Here is a 14,827-nt window from a genome sequence, read left to right on the forward strand (position 1 = left end):
GGTTGGACATGACTGAGCAACTTCACTTTATGTATATATCCTAACAAAGAAACAATTTTATTGAAATTATATTTCACTCCAGTTCAGTTCAGTTGCTCAGTTGTGTCCGACTCTTTGTGACCCCGTGGACTGCAGTATCGCAGGCTTCCTTGTCCATCACCAACTCTCGGAGCTTGCTCAAACTCATGTCCATCGAGTCGGTGATGCCATCAAGCCATCTTACTCTCTGTTGTCCCTTTCTCCTCCTGCCTTCAATCTTTCCCATCAGGGTCTTTTCCAATGAGTTAGTTCTTTGCATCAGGTGACCAAAGTACTGGAGTTTCAGCTTCAGCATCAGTCCTTCCAGTGAATATTTAGGACTGATTTTCTTTAGGACTGACAGCCTCTGCCATCAGGAAGCTTCCATAATAAGCCTCTTAACCTTATCCGTCAGGGGGCAGACAGAGTGAAAACCACATCACAGGAAACTAATCAAACTGGTCACATGGGCCACAGCCTTGTCTAACTCAGTGAAACTAGGAGCCATGCCAGGTAGGCCCGGGAGGGCCATGGTGGAGACTTCTGAGAAAACATGGTCCACTGGAGAAGAGAATGGCAAACCACTTCAGTATTCTTGCCTTGAGAACCCCATGAACAATACGAAAAGGCAAAAAGATATGAAATTATATTTAGGACTTAAGAAATAGAAACAGTTTCATCATATAACAAAACTCAAAGATTATACTATGGGCCAGGAAGAGCCACTAAGGACAAATTGTTACGTTACTTAGAAACACTTGTGTAAATCTGGGATTGGCCCAGACACAGGGGTTTCCAGGCTGAATTTCTGGAGACTCAGGACCCCAGGGGCTGCTCTCAAGGGGTCTGGGAGAGGCCAGCAGGCAAGAAGTTTCATAGTTCCCTCCTCTGCACCAATCAGAGCATCTCCTCTTTTACTTGTTTTACAAATGGGGCTGTGCATTTGTTTTTGATGACAAGAATGGTTTTGCTGCCAGAACATGTTGGGTTACCCCTGCTGACACATGCCCTGGGGGGTGGGGGAGACCAGAAATGTTCTCTGCCCCTGGGAAAGGGGGGACTGTGCACAGACCCCGCTTCCCGATTCTAAGGGCTCCCCACCCTCTCTCTGCCCTCACTGTCCCCGTTCCAAAATGCTGACTGGTTCTTTCTGTAGAATTTATGATCCCCAAGTTGGCTCTGTCTCCCCACGGAGTGACTCAGGGGAGGCTGAGGCTGGGTGACTGAACAGGGTGAGGGCACCAACCCGGTCAGGGAGGGCGGAGGTGCTTTCCCACACCACACACCAGGTCTGGGGCTAAGAATAAAAGACTTGGGATCCCTGTAATCCCAGGACTGAATGCCAGGGCTTACCTCCCTCACCCACAAAGCCCCAGGCAAACACACCCTCCGCTCTGCTCCAAACCCCTGTCAGCTGCTCATCCCTCTTTGACAAGATGGGGAACGGCTGCCAGTTGAGGAAGGGTCACAAGGACAAGAGTGGAAGCTGTGGAGGTGGGGCAGGGAACCGGATTTTAGCTGTTGCTGCCAGGTAGAATCACCTGGTCCAGTTTGCTGCCTCTGGCCCAAGGCTGCAGGAGGCATCCTTCCCTGTTTCACGGATGGAAGCTCTTCCTTGCCTTTCTCCCTTGGGGGAAAGGGCTCTCTTGTACACTGAGGGCATGCTGCCTTGAGTTTTACAGGCTACAGTCCAAGGGTTTTGTGAACTTCTGGGAATTCTGACTTTATAACGAGCCACAGAATAGGGCTCTAGACTAGAACTTTCTTTCTGTTTGGTTTGGGTTTATTGCAGGATTTGTCATTTAGCTAATTTGGACCTAGTTGGAGGACACAGAATTGGCCCCCTACAACAGGGTCCTATCTTACTGGGTACTTGTAAGGACAGGGCTACATGATTCGATCAACATTCCTTCTCAAAAGCAGGGATAGAACATTTGGTGTGCTGGCCAAGGCCCTGTGGCTGCTCTGGTGGACCACAAGCTATGGGTCAACGTTCCCGTATAATTGTTTTTCCTGCAGATTCTGATATAAACCATTGGCGTGTAGAGATCAAGGTTACAGGCTTTGAAGTTAGATGGACAGGACTGGCCACCTACCTCCACCACTTCCTAGCTGTGTGATCTTAGTCAAATTATGTAAGCTCTCTCAACCTTGGTTGTCTGTAGCTCTAAACAGCCTGGTGACCCCCTTTAGCTGGGTTGTTGTGAGGAAGGGAATTCTTACAAGAACAGCAGTCAGCGTCCAGCACAGGATGGCAGTTCTCTGGGAGAGTAACTGCCACCTGGAAAGGCAGGCAGCCTTTCCCTCATCTTTCTGTCTGAGGGATGACCTCTGCCTCAACTTAGGGTTTGCGTGACGAGCAGTACCTCCATTGAGGATCCATGGTTTGGGTGTCCCACAGGCACAAAATAAGATTGATTATATATTATAGATTATTTCCCTTAAAGTCCCTTCCACCTCTGTTGGCTTTCTGTTTTAGACACACCTTAAGGATACAGCATTCTCTTGTATTGGGGTCAGAGCCATAGACTATAAGACACAATGGACACATCACAAGACACCATGGGGCTACATCTCTGTGGAGGAAAACCCTCCTCCTAGCCGCAAAAGTCCTCGTCAACCCCTAGAGGCAGCCAGGAGGATCGAGCCATGAGTGGGAGGTGAGGCAGGTGAGGGTTCTGAGCCCTGGGTTCTGCCCCTTCCCACCCTCGGGGCAGAAAAGCAGACGATCAGACCTCAGCTCCCCTAGAGGGTGGCTCCGGGTGTTCCCTGCTCCTTCAGCTACAGCCTCAGCCATGCCCACTAGGGTGGAAATCGGTAAACCCTGGCATACTTGAGCACTTAGAACCCCCTTGACCTGAACTGTTGGTTCAAGGTTAGCTCAGGTGCCCAAATCTGGGTTGACTGCTGTACAAATTAGACAAACTGACTTTATATCAGGCAGGATGGTATGGGTGAGAGGCCAGGGAGGGCAGAGCCTTTGGGAATAGACTGATGTCAGTTGGGGTCCTAGCTGCACCACTGTGTGACCCCGGGGGCTACTTCACCTCCCCAGGGTCTTCCAAGTCATCATTTGTAAGCACGGTTGTGATGCTGACTACAGAGAGCTTCTAGGAAGATTACATGATCACATGTATATAAAGCAGTCAGCACGGAGCCTGGCACAAAGCTGGCACTCCACAAATACTCATAGAGAGAAGGATGTCCAACCCTGACCTTCACAGGAGATGGTCCTGGCTCTAGAACGCTCACCTACTACAGGTGGATGGACCATGGCTCGGGCTTTCTCCAGTGGACCTTTGATGGAGCCCCAGTTGAGGGGGGTGTCTCCTGTCCTCCCTGCCATAGCCCTTCCAATCACTCATTTGCTTAGAGGCCATCTGGGCAGGTGCATAGAGAGCCCAGCAAAGGCAGAGGTAGATGGGGACAGCGGGTGAGGTGTGGATGAGAAGTAGAGGAAGAGGAGGGCAGGGAGAGGCAATGAATTTGGGGGTGGGGAGAGAGGAGCTGGCTGGAGGAGAGACATCCCAGCCAGTTCAGTCTTCCTGCAGCCTGGTTCCCATGACCTGGATCCATGCAGCACCTTCTCATCCCATGGGCCTCCTCAGTCTCTTTGCGTGGAAGGGGCTGCTTTTTTTTTTTTTAAATTATTTTTGGCTACACTGGGTCTGCGTTCCTGTGAGGGCTTTCTCTAGCTGCAGCAAGTGGGGGCTCCTCTGTCGCAGTGTGAGGGTTTCTCATTGTGGTGGCTTCTCTTGTTGCGGAGCCCGGGCTCTGGAGCGCAGGCCGGTAGTTTCAGCGCCCGGGCTCAGTTGCTCCGTGGCATGTGGGATTGTCTTGGACCAGGTGTTGAGCCCTTGTCCTCTGCACTGGCAGGCAGATTCTTAGCCTTTGGGCCTCCAGGGAAGTCCAGGGCTGCTCGTTTCTGCAGCGGCCAGCTTTCATTTGGTCAGGGACAGCTCGGGCCTGTGGGAATCATGAATGCCCTCTTCACTGCCATTCCCCAGATTCGGGATAGCAGTCTCATTAGAGATTGAGAAGAGAGATGAAGATTCATCTGGTTTCTCCTCAAAAGTGGCGACACTGAAGCCTGGGCAGGATGTAAGAATGAATGTCTCCTGCCCTAGTGTGTACCAGGCACTGTAGGTACATCATCTCATGATCTGTGAGATCATCTATGATCTATGGGTTCTGAGAGATTAGGTGACCTGCCCAAGACCACACAGCCAGTTAGTAGCAACAGGTGGGATTTGAACACAGATCCACTGCACTCAGTGGGAAAGACTTTAAGCTCGAGCTTAAAACTAGGGTATTGTATTTGAAAACATTTCTCTGAGAAGGGGCTCAGAGGTTTCATTATTCTGCCAAAGGTGTCCCCATCACCCCATTCTTCCAGCTCCTGCCCCGAATGCTGAGACTGTTATGGGAAAACAGCCATGGCCTGTCCTGGTGAGCCAAGCAAATGACTGGGCAGCAAACGGAGTAGCGCGGCACACACAGCCAGGACCCAGCCTGGAGAATGCTGACCTAGAATCTGGTAAATGCAGGCTGGAGTCCCAAGAAGGAATGTAAAGTCCTGAGGCAGCGTCACCTGTATTTCGTCTCCAGCTCCATGCCTGGCAGATAGCAGGTTTTCAATAATTGTGCATAAAGCCAAGCTGAGTCTTTTAAAAAACTGTTTATTTTTGGCTACCCTGGGTCTTTGTTGCTGTGCACAAGCTTTCACTAATTACAGAGAGCTGGGGCTACTCTTTGTTGGGGTGTGTGGCCTTCTCATTTCAGTGGCCTCTCTTGTTGCAGAGCATGGGCTCCAGGGCATGTGGGCTTCAGGAGTTGTGGTGCGTGGACTCTAGAGCTCGGGCTCAGTAATTGTGGTGCACAGGCTTGTAGTCTGGGGGCGTGAACCCAGGTCCCCTGCATTGGCAGGTGGATTCTTAACCACTGTACTAGCAAGGAAGTCCCAAGCTGAGTCCCGATCTACCGGTTTGGAAGTCTAGAAGGTTGGACTATGGATTTCCCCTTTTGTATATGTGTGTGTGTGCTTGTTAGTTGCTTAGTCGTGTCTGACTCTTTGTGACCCCATGGACTGTAGCCCACTAGGCTTCTCTGTCCATGGGATTCTCCAGGCAAGAATACTGGAGTGGATTTCCATGCCCTCCTCCAGGGGGATCTTCCTGACCCAGGGGTTGAACCTGGGTTTCCTGCATTGCAGGTGGACTCTTTACCATCTGAGACACCGGGGATGCCGTTTTCGGGGCCAAGCGCACACAGAGGAATAGTAATGCTAGTGACAAATATATGTGCAGTCTCTGACAGGTTACAGAGCCCTTGTTCCTTGTAATCTCAGGATCTTGACAGAAGGTGAAGGCAAATATTCGTATTATTTTCAGTTTGTGGGTGAAGCAACTGAGCACCAGAGAATGACTAGCTGCAGGTGTGCAAAGTGTGCATTTGAAGTCAGCCTGTCAGGTTCCAAATTCTGTGGAGTGAGCGACAGAGCGACGGTTGTCTTGTCTGGAGCAGGGAGGCCCCTGGAGGCTGGTGAGATTAGAGTGCAGTGTTGGGTGTGTGTGTGTGTGGGGGGCGGCAGTTGTGACCCAGGAGGCCCTGGGACACTGGTTCAGCTTCTCTGGGAAGAGAGTGTGCCCTCCGAATGACTTCTGTAGGTGTGTTTGTGACATGTTCAGCAGGTGCAAGAAGGATGGGCCAGTGCCAAAGGCCAAGCCCAGAGATGTTTCAGATTTTTCCCTTTATGCCCCTGCAACCAAGCCCTGCTCTCCAGCACATATAAGAGACCCAGACCGGTGTTGCTGCAGTCAGTGACCTGGCCCCTCTCGCTTCTCCCTGACAACTCTGAGCTCGCTCCTCTCTCTCCAGTCATGATCGCCAGACAGCAGTATGTCCGAGGCGGGCCCCGTGGCTTTAGCTGCGGCTCGGCCATCGTAGGTGGGGTCAGGAAGGCTGCTTTCAGCTCGGCCTCCTTGTCCGGGGGTGCAGGCCGCTGCTCCTCTGGGGGCTTCGGCAGCAGAAGCCTCTACAACCTCGGGGGGAACAAGAGCATCTCCATCAGCATGGCCGGGGGCCGGCAGGGTGCCGGCTTCGGGGCTGCAGGTGGCTTTGGGGCTGCTGGAGGTTTTGGCGCTGCTGGAGGTTTTGGCTCTGGTTTTGGCGCCGGCGGCTTTGGCGGTGGATTCGGGGGCTCCTTCGGTGGACGAGGCGGTGCTGGCTTCCCAGTCTGCCCTGCTGGAGGGATTCAGGAGGTCACCATCAACCAGAGCCTGCTGACCCCACTCCACGTGGAGATTGACCCTGAGATCCAGAAGGTCCGGACTGAGGAGCGCGAGCAGATCAAGCTCCTTAACAACAAGTTTGCCTCCTTCATCGACAAGGTGAGCGGCCCCTTGGTCAGATAAGGCGGTAGAAGCCAGGGTTTCTGAGTCCCAGCATCTCATCCCTAAGCCTGCTGCAGACTTGGGAAACCTGTGGATTTCTCTGGGCCTCTGTTTTCTACCCAGTTAAGAAGAACCATTACTCTTTCTCTTTTGTCCTGTGGCTGGTGGGAAAATAGGATGCTCAAAGCAGTTCAATGTTTGAATTTCCCCGAGGTTGCTATATGCTTCTGGGCAAATCATTCAAGTTTTCTGGGCCCAGTCACCCCAGCTATAAAGTGGGTTCATCGTTTCTCTGCTTTTTCTCTAGATTTTGGTTTCAGAAATAACATGGTTAATAATATAGTTAATTCATTCTAGTTAATATGATTGCTTAACTACTGGCACTTCCGATTTTGGAGCAGAAGAAAACCAGGCTGCTTTCTCAAATGAGAAAGGGACTGACTCCAGTGGCAAATTCCAGGTCCCATGAGGACCTCAGAAGGTCATTGCGTTCATCCTCCTGACTCTGGGCAAAATTGCTCATTTTGGAGTCTTTTTGAAGAGGAGTGGGCTGAATTGCTCCTTTTTTTGTGTGTGTGGTCTACTTTCCTTCTCCATGCAAGGTCTAGTAGAGGTTCAAGACTTTGATGCTGTATGCTATGTTTATGTGTGATGCATGATAGCAAACAGATTATTTCCAGAGAGTCATTAATTCAAAGATGAATGACTGAATGGATGGGTGTAGCACATTTGGCCCAGGGTGCCCTGGTTCTCTGTGCAATGAAGTCTTAGTTCTCTTAGATGAATGGGGCAAGAATGAACGATCTTGGAGTAGATTGAATGGGAATATTTGTTCTTGCTAGCTTGAAGAAATCCCTCGTAGCTTAAAAGGTTTCACTGTGACTCTAGGACCTACAGAGGTGAAAGTAAGACTGACGGTTGGGCGCTTACTTATCTCCCATCATCGGTTTAAGTTCAAATCATGATCAGTCACACTTATCTGCTTTCGTTTCTATTCTGAGGCACATAATGTGGAAATGTCATGCTACACCTTGGTTTATCTGGCTAGATCTCTTCCTAGAGGGAAAGTTCAGGGAAGTTCCCTTGCAGGACTGAGTCTATGAGACTCAGAATATGTCTAGGGCTTGATCTTAAACATTTTATATTCCATTGTGCACAGGTTCACAGGGACACATGAGGTCCATTTATAAGAAAGCTTGTTTAAAAACATCTTCAGTGAGTTTATCATTCCTTTGCCTTGGGTGAGGTCACATCGAATGCAGTAGCCCCTAGGCTCTGGTTGTATTTTCTGAATTAGTTTTATTATTTCATAGAAGTTCAATGTTCTTCCTAGCAACTCTTCCTAGGGCTTCTGGACCCCTGCGGTCCAGTTGTTCTTGCTGCACAGTCAGGCCCCAATGCGTGGGCTCTGCTCTGTTCTTCCCAACACATGTGGGCCGCTTGCTTCCGTGGAGGGGGGTTGCCATATCGACTCCAGCAGATGGTGCCTGCAGTTGTAAGGTGGTGGCCTTACTCCGACAGCTCTCGGGCTGCCAGGTTGGCTTGGATTGACTGGGTTGGTGTGGTCCAGCCCTCCTGCCAGAGTTTCAGCCTCTCATCTGTCGGTTGGTGCCTTTATTAAATACAGGTGCGGTTCTTAGAGCAGCAGAACAAGGTGCTAGAGACCAAGTGGAAACTCCTCCAGCAGCAGACGACCACCACATCTGTCAAAAACCTTGACCCCTTCTTTGAGGCCTACCTCAATGCCCTGAGGAAGCAGGTGGATACCTTAGCCAACGACAAAGGACGCCTGCAGTCTGAGCTGAAGATCATGCAGGACAGCGTGGAGGACTATAAGACCAAGTATGTAGGGAGCGAATGCCGTCCAACAAATCTGTCTGACTGTGTCCCGGCCCAGGGCTCCTCTTCAGTCATTTAGAATCCCAGGCTCAGAAGAGACCCTGAAGAGCCAGGGATAACCTCTAGTCTGTTCTGCATCTACATGGTCACTTTTTAAAATAGGATGTTGTCAGCTCTAAGTTGCCCCAAACAGAAAATGAGTGATAGATCCAGGGAGCTGGGGTTGGCATATATCAAACAGATGAAAAGTAACACAGCAGGGTGAGAAGAATACAGGCTGTAAAGAGAGATGGACCTGCTTGGCATACTGATTCCTCCACTTACGAAGCTGCGTGATCTCGGCTGTCTTGCTTAACCTCTCTGAATCTTGGTTTTCTTCATCTTTATTATTATTATTTATTGGCAGCACTGTTCAGACTGTGGGATCTTAGTTCCCTGACCTAGGATCAAACTCATGCCCCCCTGCAGAGGGAGTGCGGAGTCTTAACCAGTGGGCCATGAAGGAAGTCCTTCTTCATCTTTAAAATGGGAATAATAGTTCCACCTTATAGGTTGAGAGAATTAAATGACATTAAATGAGATAGAGAAAGCAGGTAGCATAGTACTGGGCATATAATGATCATTGAATGCACAGTAGCTCTTAGTATGTTCATTATGGGATGAAACAGAAAAATACCAGCTCCCTCTCTCAACTCACTCTCATACCAAAGAAAAAGAACTGGAGCATCATCAACTCTCCTAAGAATTTAGTCCACCTAATGGCCAAAGGACAGCTCTTCTACTGAAATAAAATCAGCCAGATCATGCTTGTTCTCCTCACATCTTATCTCTTGCAAACAGTCTTTTTGAAAATTTGGTTTTCACTCCTCTGAATAAACTAGAATCTAGACGGGTATCTCAAACAAGGTCATTACTCAGCAAATGTAAATGAAATTAATATCTGCATGAACATGGGAAAATGTAGCCAATTAGATGGAGTTTTTCCAATAGATGTTTGAAAACCAGAAGGAAAGCGTGAGAAACACTAGCTTGCTGTGGAGTTATTGTCTTTCTTTCTCATCTTCCCACTCCCAGGTATGAAGATGAAATCAACAAACGCACAGCTGCTGAAAATGACTTTGTGGTCCTCAAGAAGGTGAGGGTTGAAGGAGGGTAGGGATGTGCTCCCAATTCCCTCAGGAGTGGTCTTTGGCTTGAATCATGGTTTGGTTCATCCTGACCTTCTCCCCCGCCCCCCTCACTGTTCCTTGGTACTATCCAGATCTCACTGAACTAGGAATTAAAGCTGTGAAAAAAGCCATATGGATAATTAACTTCCATGTCTGCAGGTGGCTTTAGGGGCAGAATGGGCCATATAAGAGGCCCTCACCACCTCACCTGGTGCTACCTCTGTGTGTCACATAATGCCCCCTGCCCCTCATTGGAATGCTTGCACCTTGTCTCTTATCCTCCCTTCTCCTCTGCAGGACGTGGATGCTGCCTACATGAGCAAGGTGGAGCTGGAGGCCAAGGTGGATGCCCTGAACGATGAGATCAACTTCCTGAGGATCCTCTATGCTGCGGTGAGGACTCCATCTTCAACCCCCTCCATTCAGGGAAGGCCTCCACCTGTGAGGCTGCTGGTTGGAACTGATAGTCCTTTGAAAGGACTGCAACTCCCTTACTTCAGGGCCATGGGCTCTCAGCAAGGTCATGGATAGAAAGGATTGAAGTGAGAGATTCAACTGAAACCAGGAGATTTCCTAAACCAGAGGTCGTCTTAGAGGATTAGACCTGAAGTTTGCACGGGATAGAAGTGATTGCCGTCTAGCATTTCTCCAGTGAGAAAGATCATTATCTTCCCTTCCATGCCAACATACTTGAGCCTCCTGACCTGGAGTGACTTGTGGTCCTCAGGGAGCAGGGAAGACTACAGGCATTGCTCTTCTGTCCTGAGATGTCACCAGCCACTTGATTTCTACATAGAAATTTACCCCTCCTCCTCTTCTGTACACTTTGGGAATGCCAAGTCGGCTCCCATCTGAGCCTGTGGCATGGCCATTTCCATGATGATGGTGGGTCTCTGGTGTCAGAGATTAGGGAAGACCCTCCAGTAGGCCTGATATGAGACATTTTCCCTGCAGGAGCTGTCCCAGATGCAGACCCAGGTCAGCGACACATCCGTGGTCCTCTCCATGGACAACAACCGCAACCTGGATCTGGACAGCATCATTGCTGAGGTCCGGGCCCAGTATGAGGAGATTGCCCAGAGGAGCAAGGCTGAGGCTGAGGCCCTGTATCAGACCAAGGTGAGTGCTGGGGGTCTCTCCGGAGTTGATGGCTTCTGGGGCTCTGCTTTTGATGTCTGTGAGCAAGCCATCATCAGCTCGAGCCCAGGAGAAGTCAGAAGTAAACTGATTCTTCTGGGCATCACTGATCCTGGTCTGCCTGGAGATTACGTGACATTTTGTGTTACCCCTGCCACCTGCGGCTATTCTTGCTGAGTTCATCGGAGGATAGACCCCACCCAAACGGCCCTGACCCTTGCTTCCCTGGGTCTCAGGTCCAGCAGCTTCAGACCTCAGTGGACCAACATGGAGACAGCCTGAGGAACACCAAGAATGAGATTTCAGAGCTTAACAGGTTGATCCAGAGGCTGCGGGCTGAGATCGAGAACATCAAGAAGCAGGTAGGTGTCACCTCTACCCGAGAGCCTCACTACAGGGCCAGGGGCCCGAGACATGTCTCCAGAGTAGACAAGCAGACAAGGCATCAGGCTAGAGGACCTTGAGCTGGTCTGCAGGGGATTTGTAGCTCTTTGCATAAGGAAATGGCAACCCACTCCAGTATTCTTGCCTGGGAAATCCCATGGACAGAGGAGCTGGCGGGCTATAGTCCATGGGGTGGCAAAGAGTCGGACACGACTTAGTTACTGAAAATGAACAAGTCATACCCATATCTTTTCAGCAGTAACCTAGTTAACATGATATGACACCTCAGTAAATAAGGTCTCTTGGCTCTTTTTCATTGCTTGTTTTATTTTTGTTGAATCAGTCAGGTGGGGGCACTGGGGGACTCTAGCAGGAGTGAATAAAATGCATGAGTCAGGGAAGGTGGGCAGGACAGACAGAATCCTAACATCCGAAGCCAAGTAAAGTGGCTACAGGAGAGGGGACGGATTTCGAGGTCTTGACAACAGGCCCTAATGATTGACTGCCTGTCCCTTGCCATTGTCTTCAGTGCCAGACTCTGCAGGGATCCGTGGCCGACGCAGAGCAGCGTGGGGAGGTGGCTCTAAAGGATGCCTACAGCAAGCGCACAGAGCTAGAGGCCGCCCTGCAGAAGGCCAAGGAGGAGCTGGCCCGGGTGCTGCGAGAGTACCAGGAGCTCATGAGCGTCAAGCTGGCCCTGGACATTGAGATCGCCACCTACCGCAAGCTGCTAGAGGGCGAGGAGTGCCGGTGAGTGGGGAAGGCAGGATGGGAACAGGGGAAATGGAGAAGGTCCAGAGCCATGGCCAGTCCAGGGTGCCTCTGAAGTACCGGTCCAGTGCTGGCGTGTTATAAACCGGGATGTTGTTACGTGACAGGTTCACATTCAGGCCTCAATTCAGCTGCTTAACAAGGGGGAGGGTGCCTGCCACCGGCTTGTTGAATGAAGCGTGGCTCCAGGCTTGCTGAGGTTCACTGCTCTTTCTATCCCCCACAGAATGTCTGGAGAGTGCCAGAGTGCTGTGAGCATCTGTAAGTACTGTCTGCTCCCTGCTGTGGCTGTTTGTTCGCCCTGGTTTGGGGTGAGATTCCCGGTAACAGTGCTGATGGAGTAACCTTGTCTTTGCCTTTTTCCCACAGCTGTAGTTGGCGGCGCTGCCAGCGCAGGAGGCCTTGGTGGAGGGTTAGGAGGCAGCTCTGGATTTGGCCTGGGCTCTGGCTCCTGCGCAGGCGGCCTCGGTGGAGGGTTAGGAGGCAGCTCCGGATTTGGCCTGGGTTCTGGCTCTGGAAGTGGCTTTGGATTCGGTGGTGGCATCAGCGGCAGTTCCAGCAGCAAGATCATCTCTACCACCACCCTGTCCAAGAAATCCTTCCGATAAAGGAGACAGGGGCCCTGCAGCCCTCTGCGGCCAGCCTGCCCAGACCTGGTGTCTCTGCTTCCTTCACCCCCACCTCCACCCCCCCTTTCCTGGGGCTCATCTTACCAGCGTCACCTCAGTGCCAGCACATGGACTCTGCTCTCTTAGAGTCTGGTAGCTTCTTCCTGATTTGGGCTTGTGATCCAGCTGGAATGGGAGAGGTGTCAGCTGACTCTTTACCTCCCATGGACAGAGAAGAATCCAGCCAGGTACCTCATCTCCAGGATTATCAGGGTCATGTGTCCCCTCCCAGCCCAATGCTGCCTCCTACCAGATCCTGCATCTCCCTCTACATCAGGACCAGACTCCTTCTCCATCACTGGGCAGCAACCGACCCTGCAAGGTCGGGACGAGAACCCCCGAGTACCCTGTCCACTCTTCTCCTTCCCTTTATCCATCTTTGGGTGAATCTTCAATAAAACGCCTTTGTCATTCATCTCTGAGCAGTTGTGTTGTTCCTGGGGAGAAGTCCCCAGAATTCTGGTGAAAGGGAAAGAGGCTGGGGCCCAAGGGATCTGTCTGTCCCTATTAAGGTCATCTGCCCAGATTATTGGGAGAGGTGTGGTGTGTGAAGCCTGAAGGCTGACTACAGAATAGGAGCACAGTCTCAAAACAGCCAACAGTTGTACAGAGACCGCTCACTGCAGGCAAGCAGGGCAGTACCATTTCAGCGCTGAGACCCAGGCATCCGGAGGGAAGGGGTGCAAGTGTGGAGGCGTGGGGTGTAGGGAAGGTATGGGGTCAGGCAGTCAGGGGTCTCCACTGAATACAGAACAAGAGATTATGGTGCTTATGGAGAGTTTATGCTTAGTGTCTAGCAAGGCCTCCTTGTCTTCATGGAACTCCAGGCACTGGCTCTGCCTCCAGGTCAGCAAGGCTTTCAGGAACTTGTTGGCGCAATCAACAAAGTCACGGTTGTTGGATGGAGCAGTGAAAACATGTTGCTCTAATAGAGCTCTCAGGCCGAGCTCACTTGCCCCTGTCCTCAGGTGACTCTGTCAGGGTTATCTGAATGGCTGTCCCTGTGGTGGGAGAGTGGAGGCAGTAGAGGATGCCTGACTGGGGCCAGCCCTGGAGGTTCTGGTTGGACAATTGGAGGTGGGGGTCTGGGCATACAGCCTTTGTGGACCCTCTGTTTCTGGACCGACTCCATGATACCTGGAGCATCACCATCTTCCCTTCTTCAGCAAAGTTCCCGTGGGCGGCCTGACCTGTATCCCTCTTGCTGTGTTTGCAGATTGCACTCCCCTCCCCGCCTCCGCTGTCAGTTGGTGCCTCCCACCCTCCATTGCCGGGGAGTGTCTGCAGACTCCAATCGTTCCACATGGTCCCTCCCAGGGGCCCTTACTGTGTGCAGACGGAGGGCACACGGTTTGCCCAGGCCAGTCTCTGCTCACAGGCAGGCTTAAGGCAGCAGGGCAGAGCAGTGAAGGGTGCACCTCAGGGGCTTGTGCTCCCTGGCGGGGGCCTCGTACCAGAAGCAGCCACTCCCTGGGCTGGCTGGCTGCTCCTTCACAAGTTAATCTCCGCATTGTCCCGGGGCTCACCCTGTGGGCAGAGCAGGAAGCTTTGGACTTCTTCCTCTCCTGCACCCCTCCCCTGGGAGGCTGCTGAATACGCCTTTTCCCCTGAGCTTCTGGGGTGGAAGAAGGAGTCAAGGATTAAAAGCAGGGGAGGGGCTTCTCAAGTTCACCCCCCAGGAAGCTGCAGGTCACAGTGAGCCACACCAGAAGCTGAAAGCCAGAAGCCTGGCAGATTAATGCCTTTCTTGTGCTCGGAGTGGGCGGGAGCACAGGAGTGTCACTGCGGGGCCTCTCGGGGGCCTTCTCAGTTGAATTTAATGACTTGCAAAGTTAGATGGTAGAGGAGACATGTACGTGTGTATCTTAGCATAGACAGGTTTGTATTTGTAGGCAAGCAGCTACGCAGGTGTGTTTTTAAACTTTATTTAAGAAGACTCCTGTTTAACATAAAAGAGCCGCTTAGGGAGGAGGCTGAGGGAGCTGTGACCCACTTTGTGGCCCCCTCAGGATTCGGTGCTAGGGCAAAGGGAAGGGTGGGCCGAGAGAAAAAGGTGCCACTTTAGCACCTGCTCCATCTTTTGCTGTGTTGAAGATCGGGACTCAGCAGTAGACTCTTTCTCCCATGTTGGTGAGGTGGTGGAAGGGCACAGGTAGGTGAACTGACAGAGGGCAGGACCCTAACCTTTTCTGAGAGGCAACCCTTTCTTCTAGGAAGCCTCCTGGGAGCCGTTCCACCCTCTTGGCTTACCCTGCTCGGCCTCCCTTAGGCCTCCTGGGGCCTCCTTCTGATCACACTCCCTTCCCTGCAAGCTGTTCCGAGGCCTGCAGCCATTCTCTCATCAGACTGGGAGCTTTCTGTCCGAAAATCCACAGTCTGAGGACTTCAGCTGGGCAGGCATCGCTGCGGGGCTCTTTCCCTTGGGGAGGACATAGTTTCATGTGACTGT

The 14,827-nt window shown here is 51.5% G+C and overlaps 1 protein-coding gene across 1 annotated transcript; it reads left to right on the forward strand.

The window, feature by feature from the left end:
- Positions 1–5,832: 5,832 nt before the first annotated feature.
- KRT4 (keratin 4) lies at positions 5,833–12,793 on the forward strand. Its single transcript, XM_027967275.2, has 9 exons — positions 5,833–6,407; positions 8,038–8,252; positions 9,324–9,384; positions 9,716–9,811; positions 10,373–10,537; positions 10,792–10,917; positions 11,469–11,689; positions 11,937–11,971; positions 12,080–12,793. The coding sequence occupies exons 1-9, from the start codon at positions 5,898–5,900 to the stop codon at positions 12,316–12,318; spliced, it is 1,668 nt and encodes a 555-aa protein (XP_027823076.2). The 5' UTR covers positions 5,833–5,897; the 3' UTR covers positions 12,319–12,793.
- The last annotated feature ends 2,034 nt before the right edge of the window (positions 12,794–14,827 follow it).

This window comes from Ovis aries, chromosome 3 (genome assembly GCF_016772045.2).
Source record: "Ovis aries strain OAR_USU_Benz2616 breed Rambouillet chromosome 3, ARS-UI_Ramb_v3.0, whole genome shotgun sequence".
Lineage (NCBI taxonomy): Eukaryota > Metazoa > Chordata > Mammalia > Artiodactyla > Bovidae > Ovis > Ovis aries.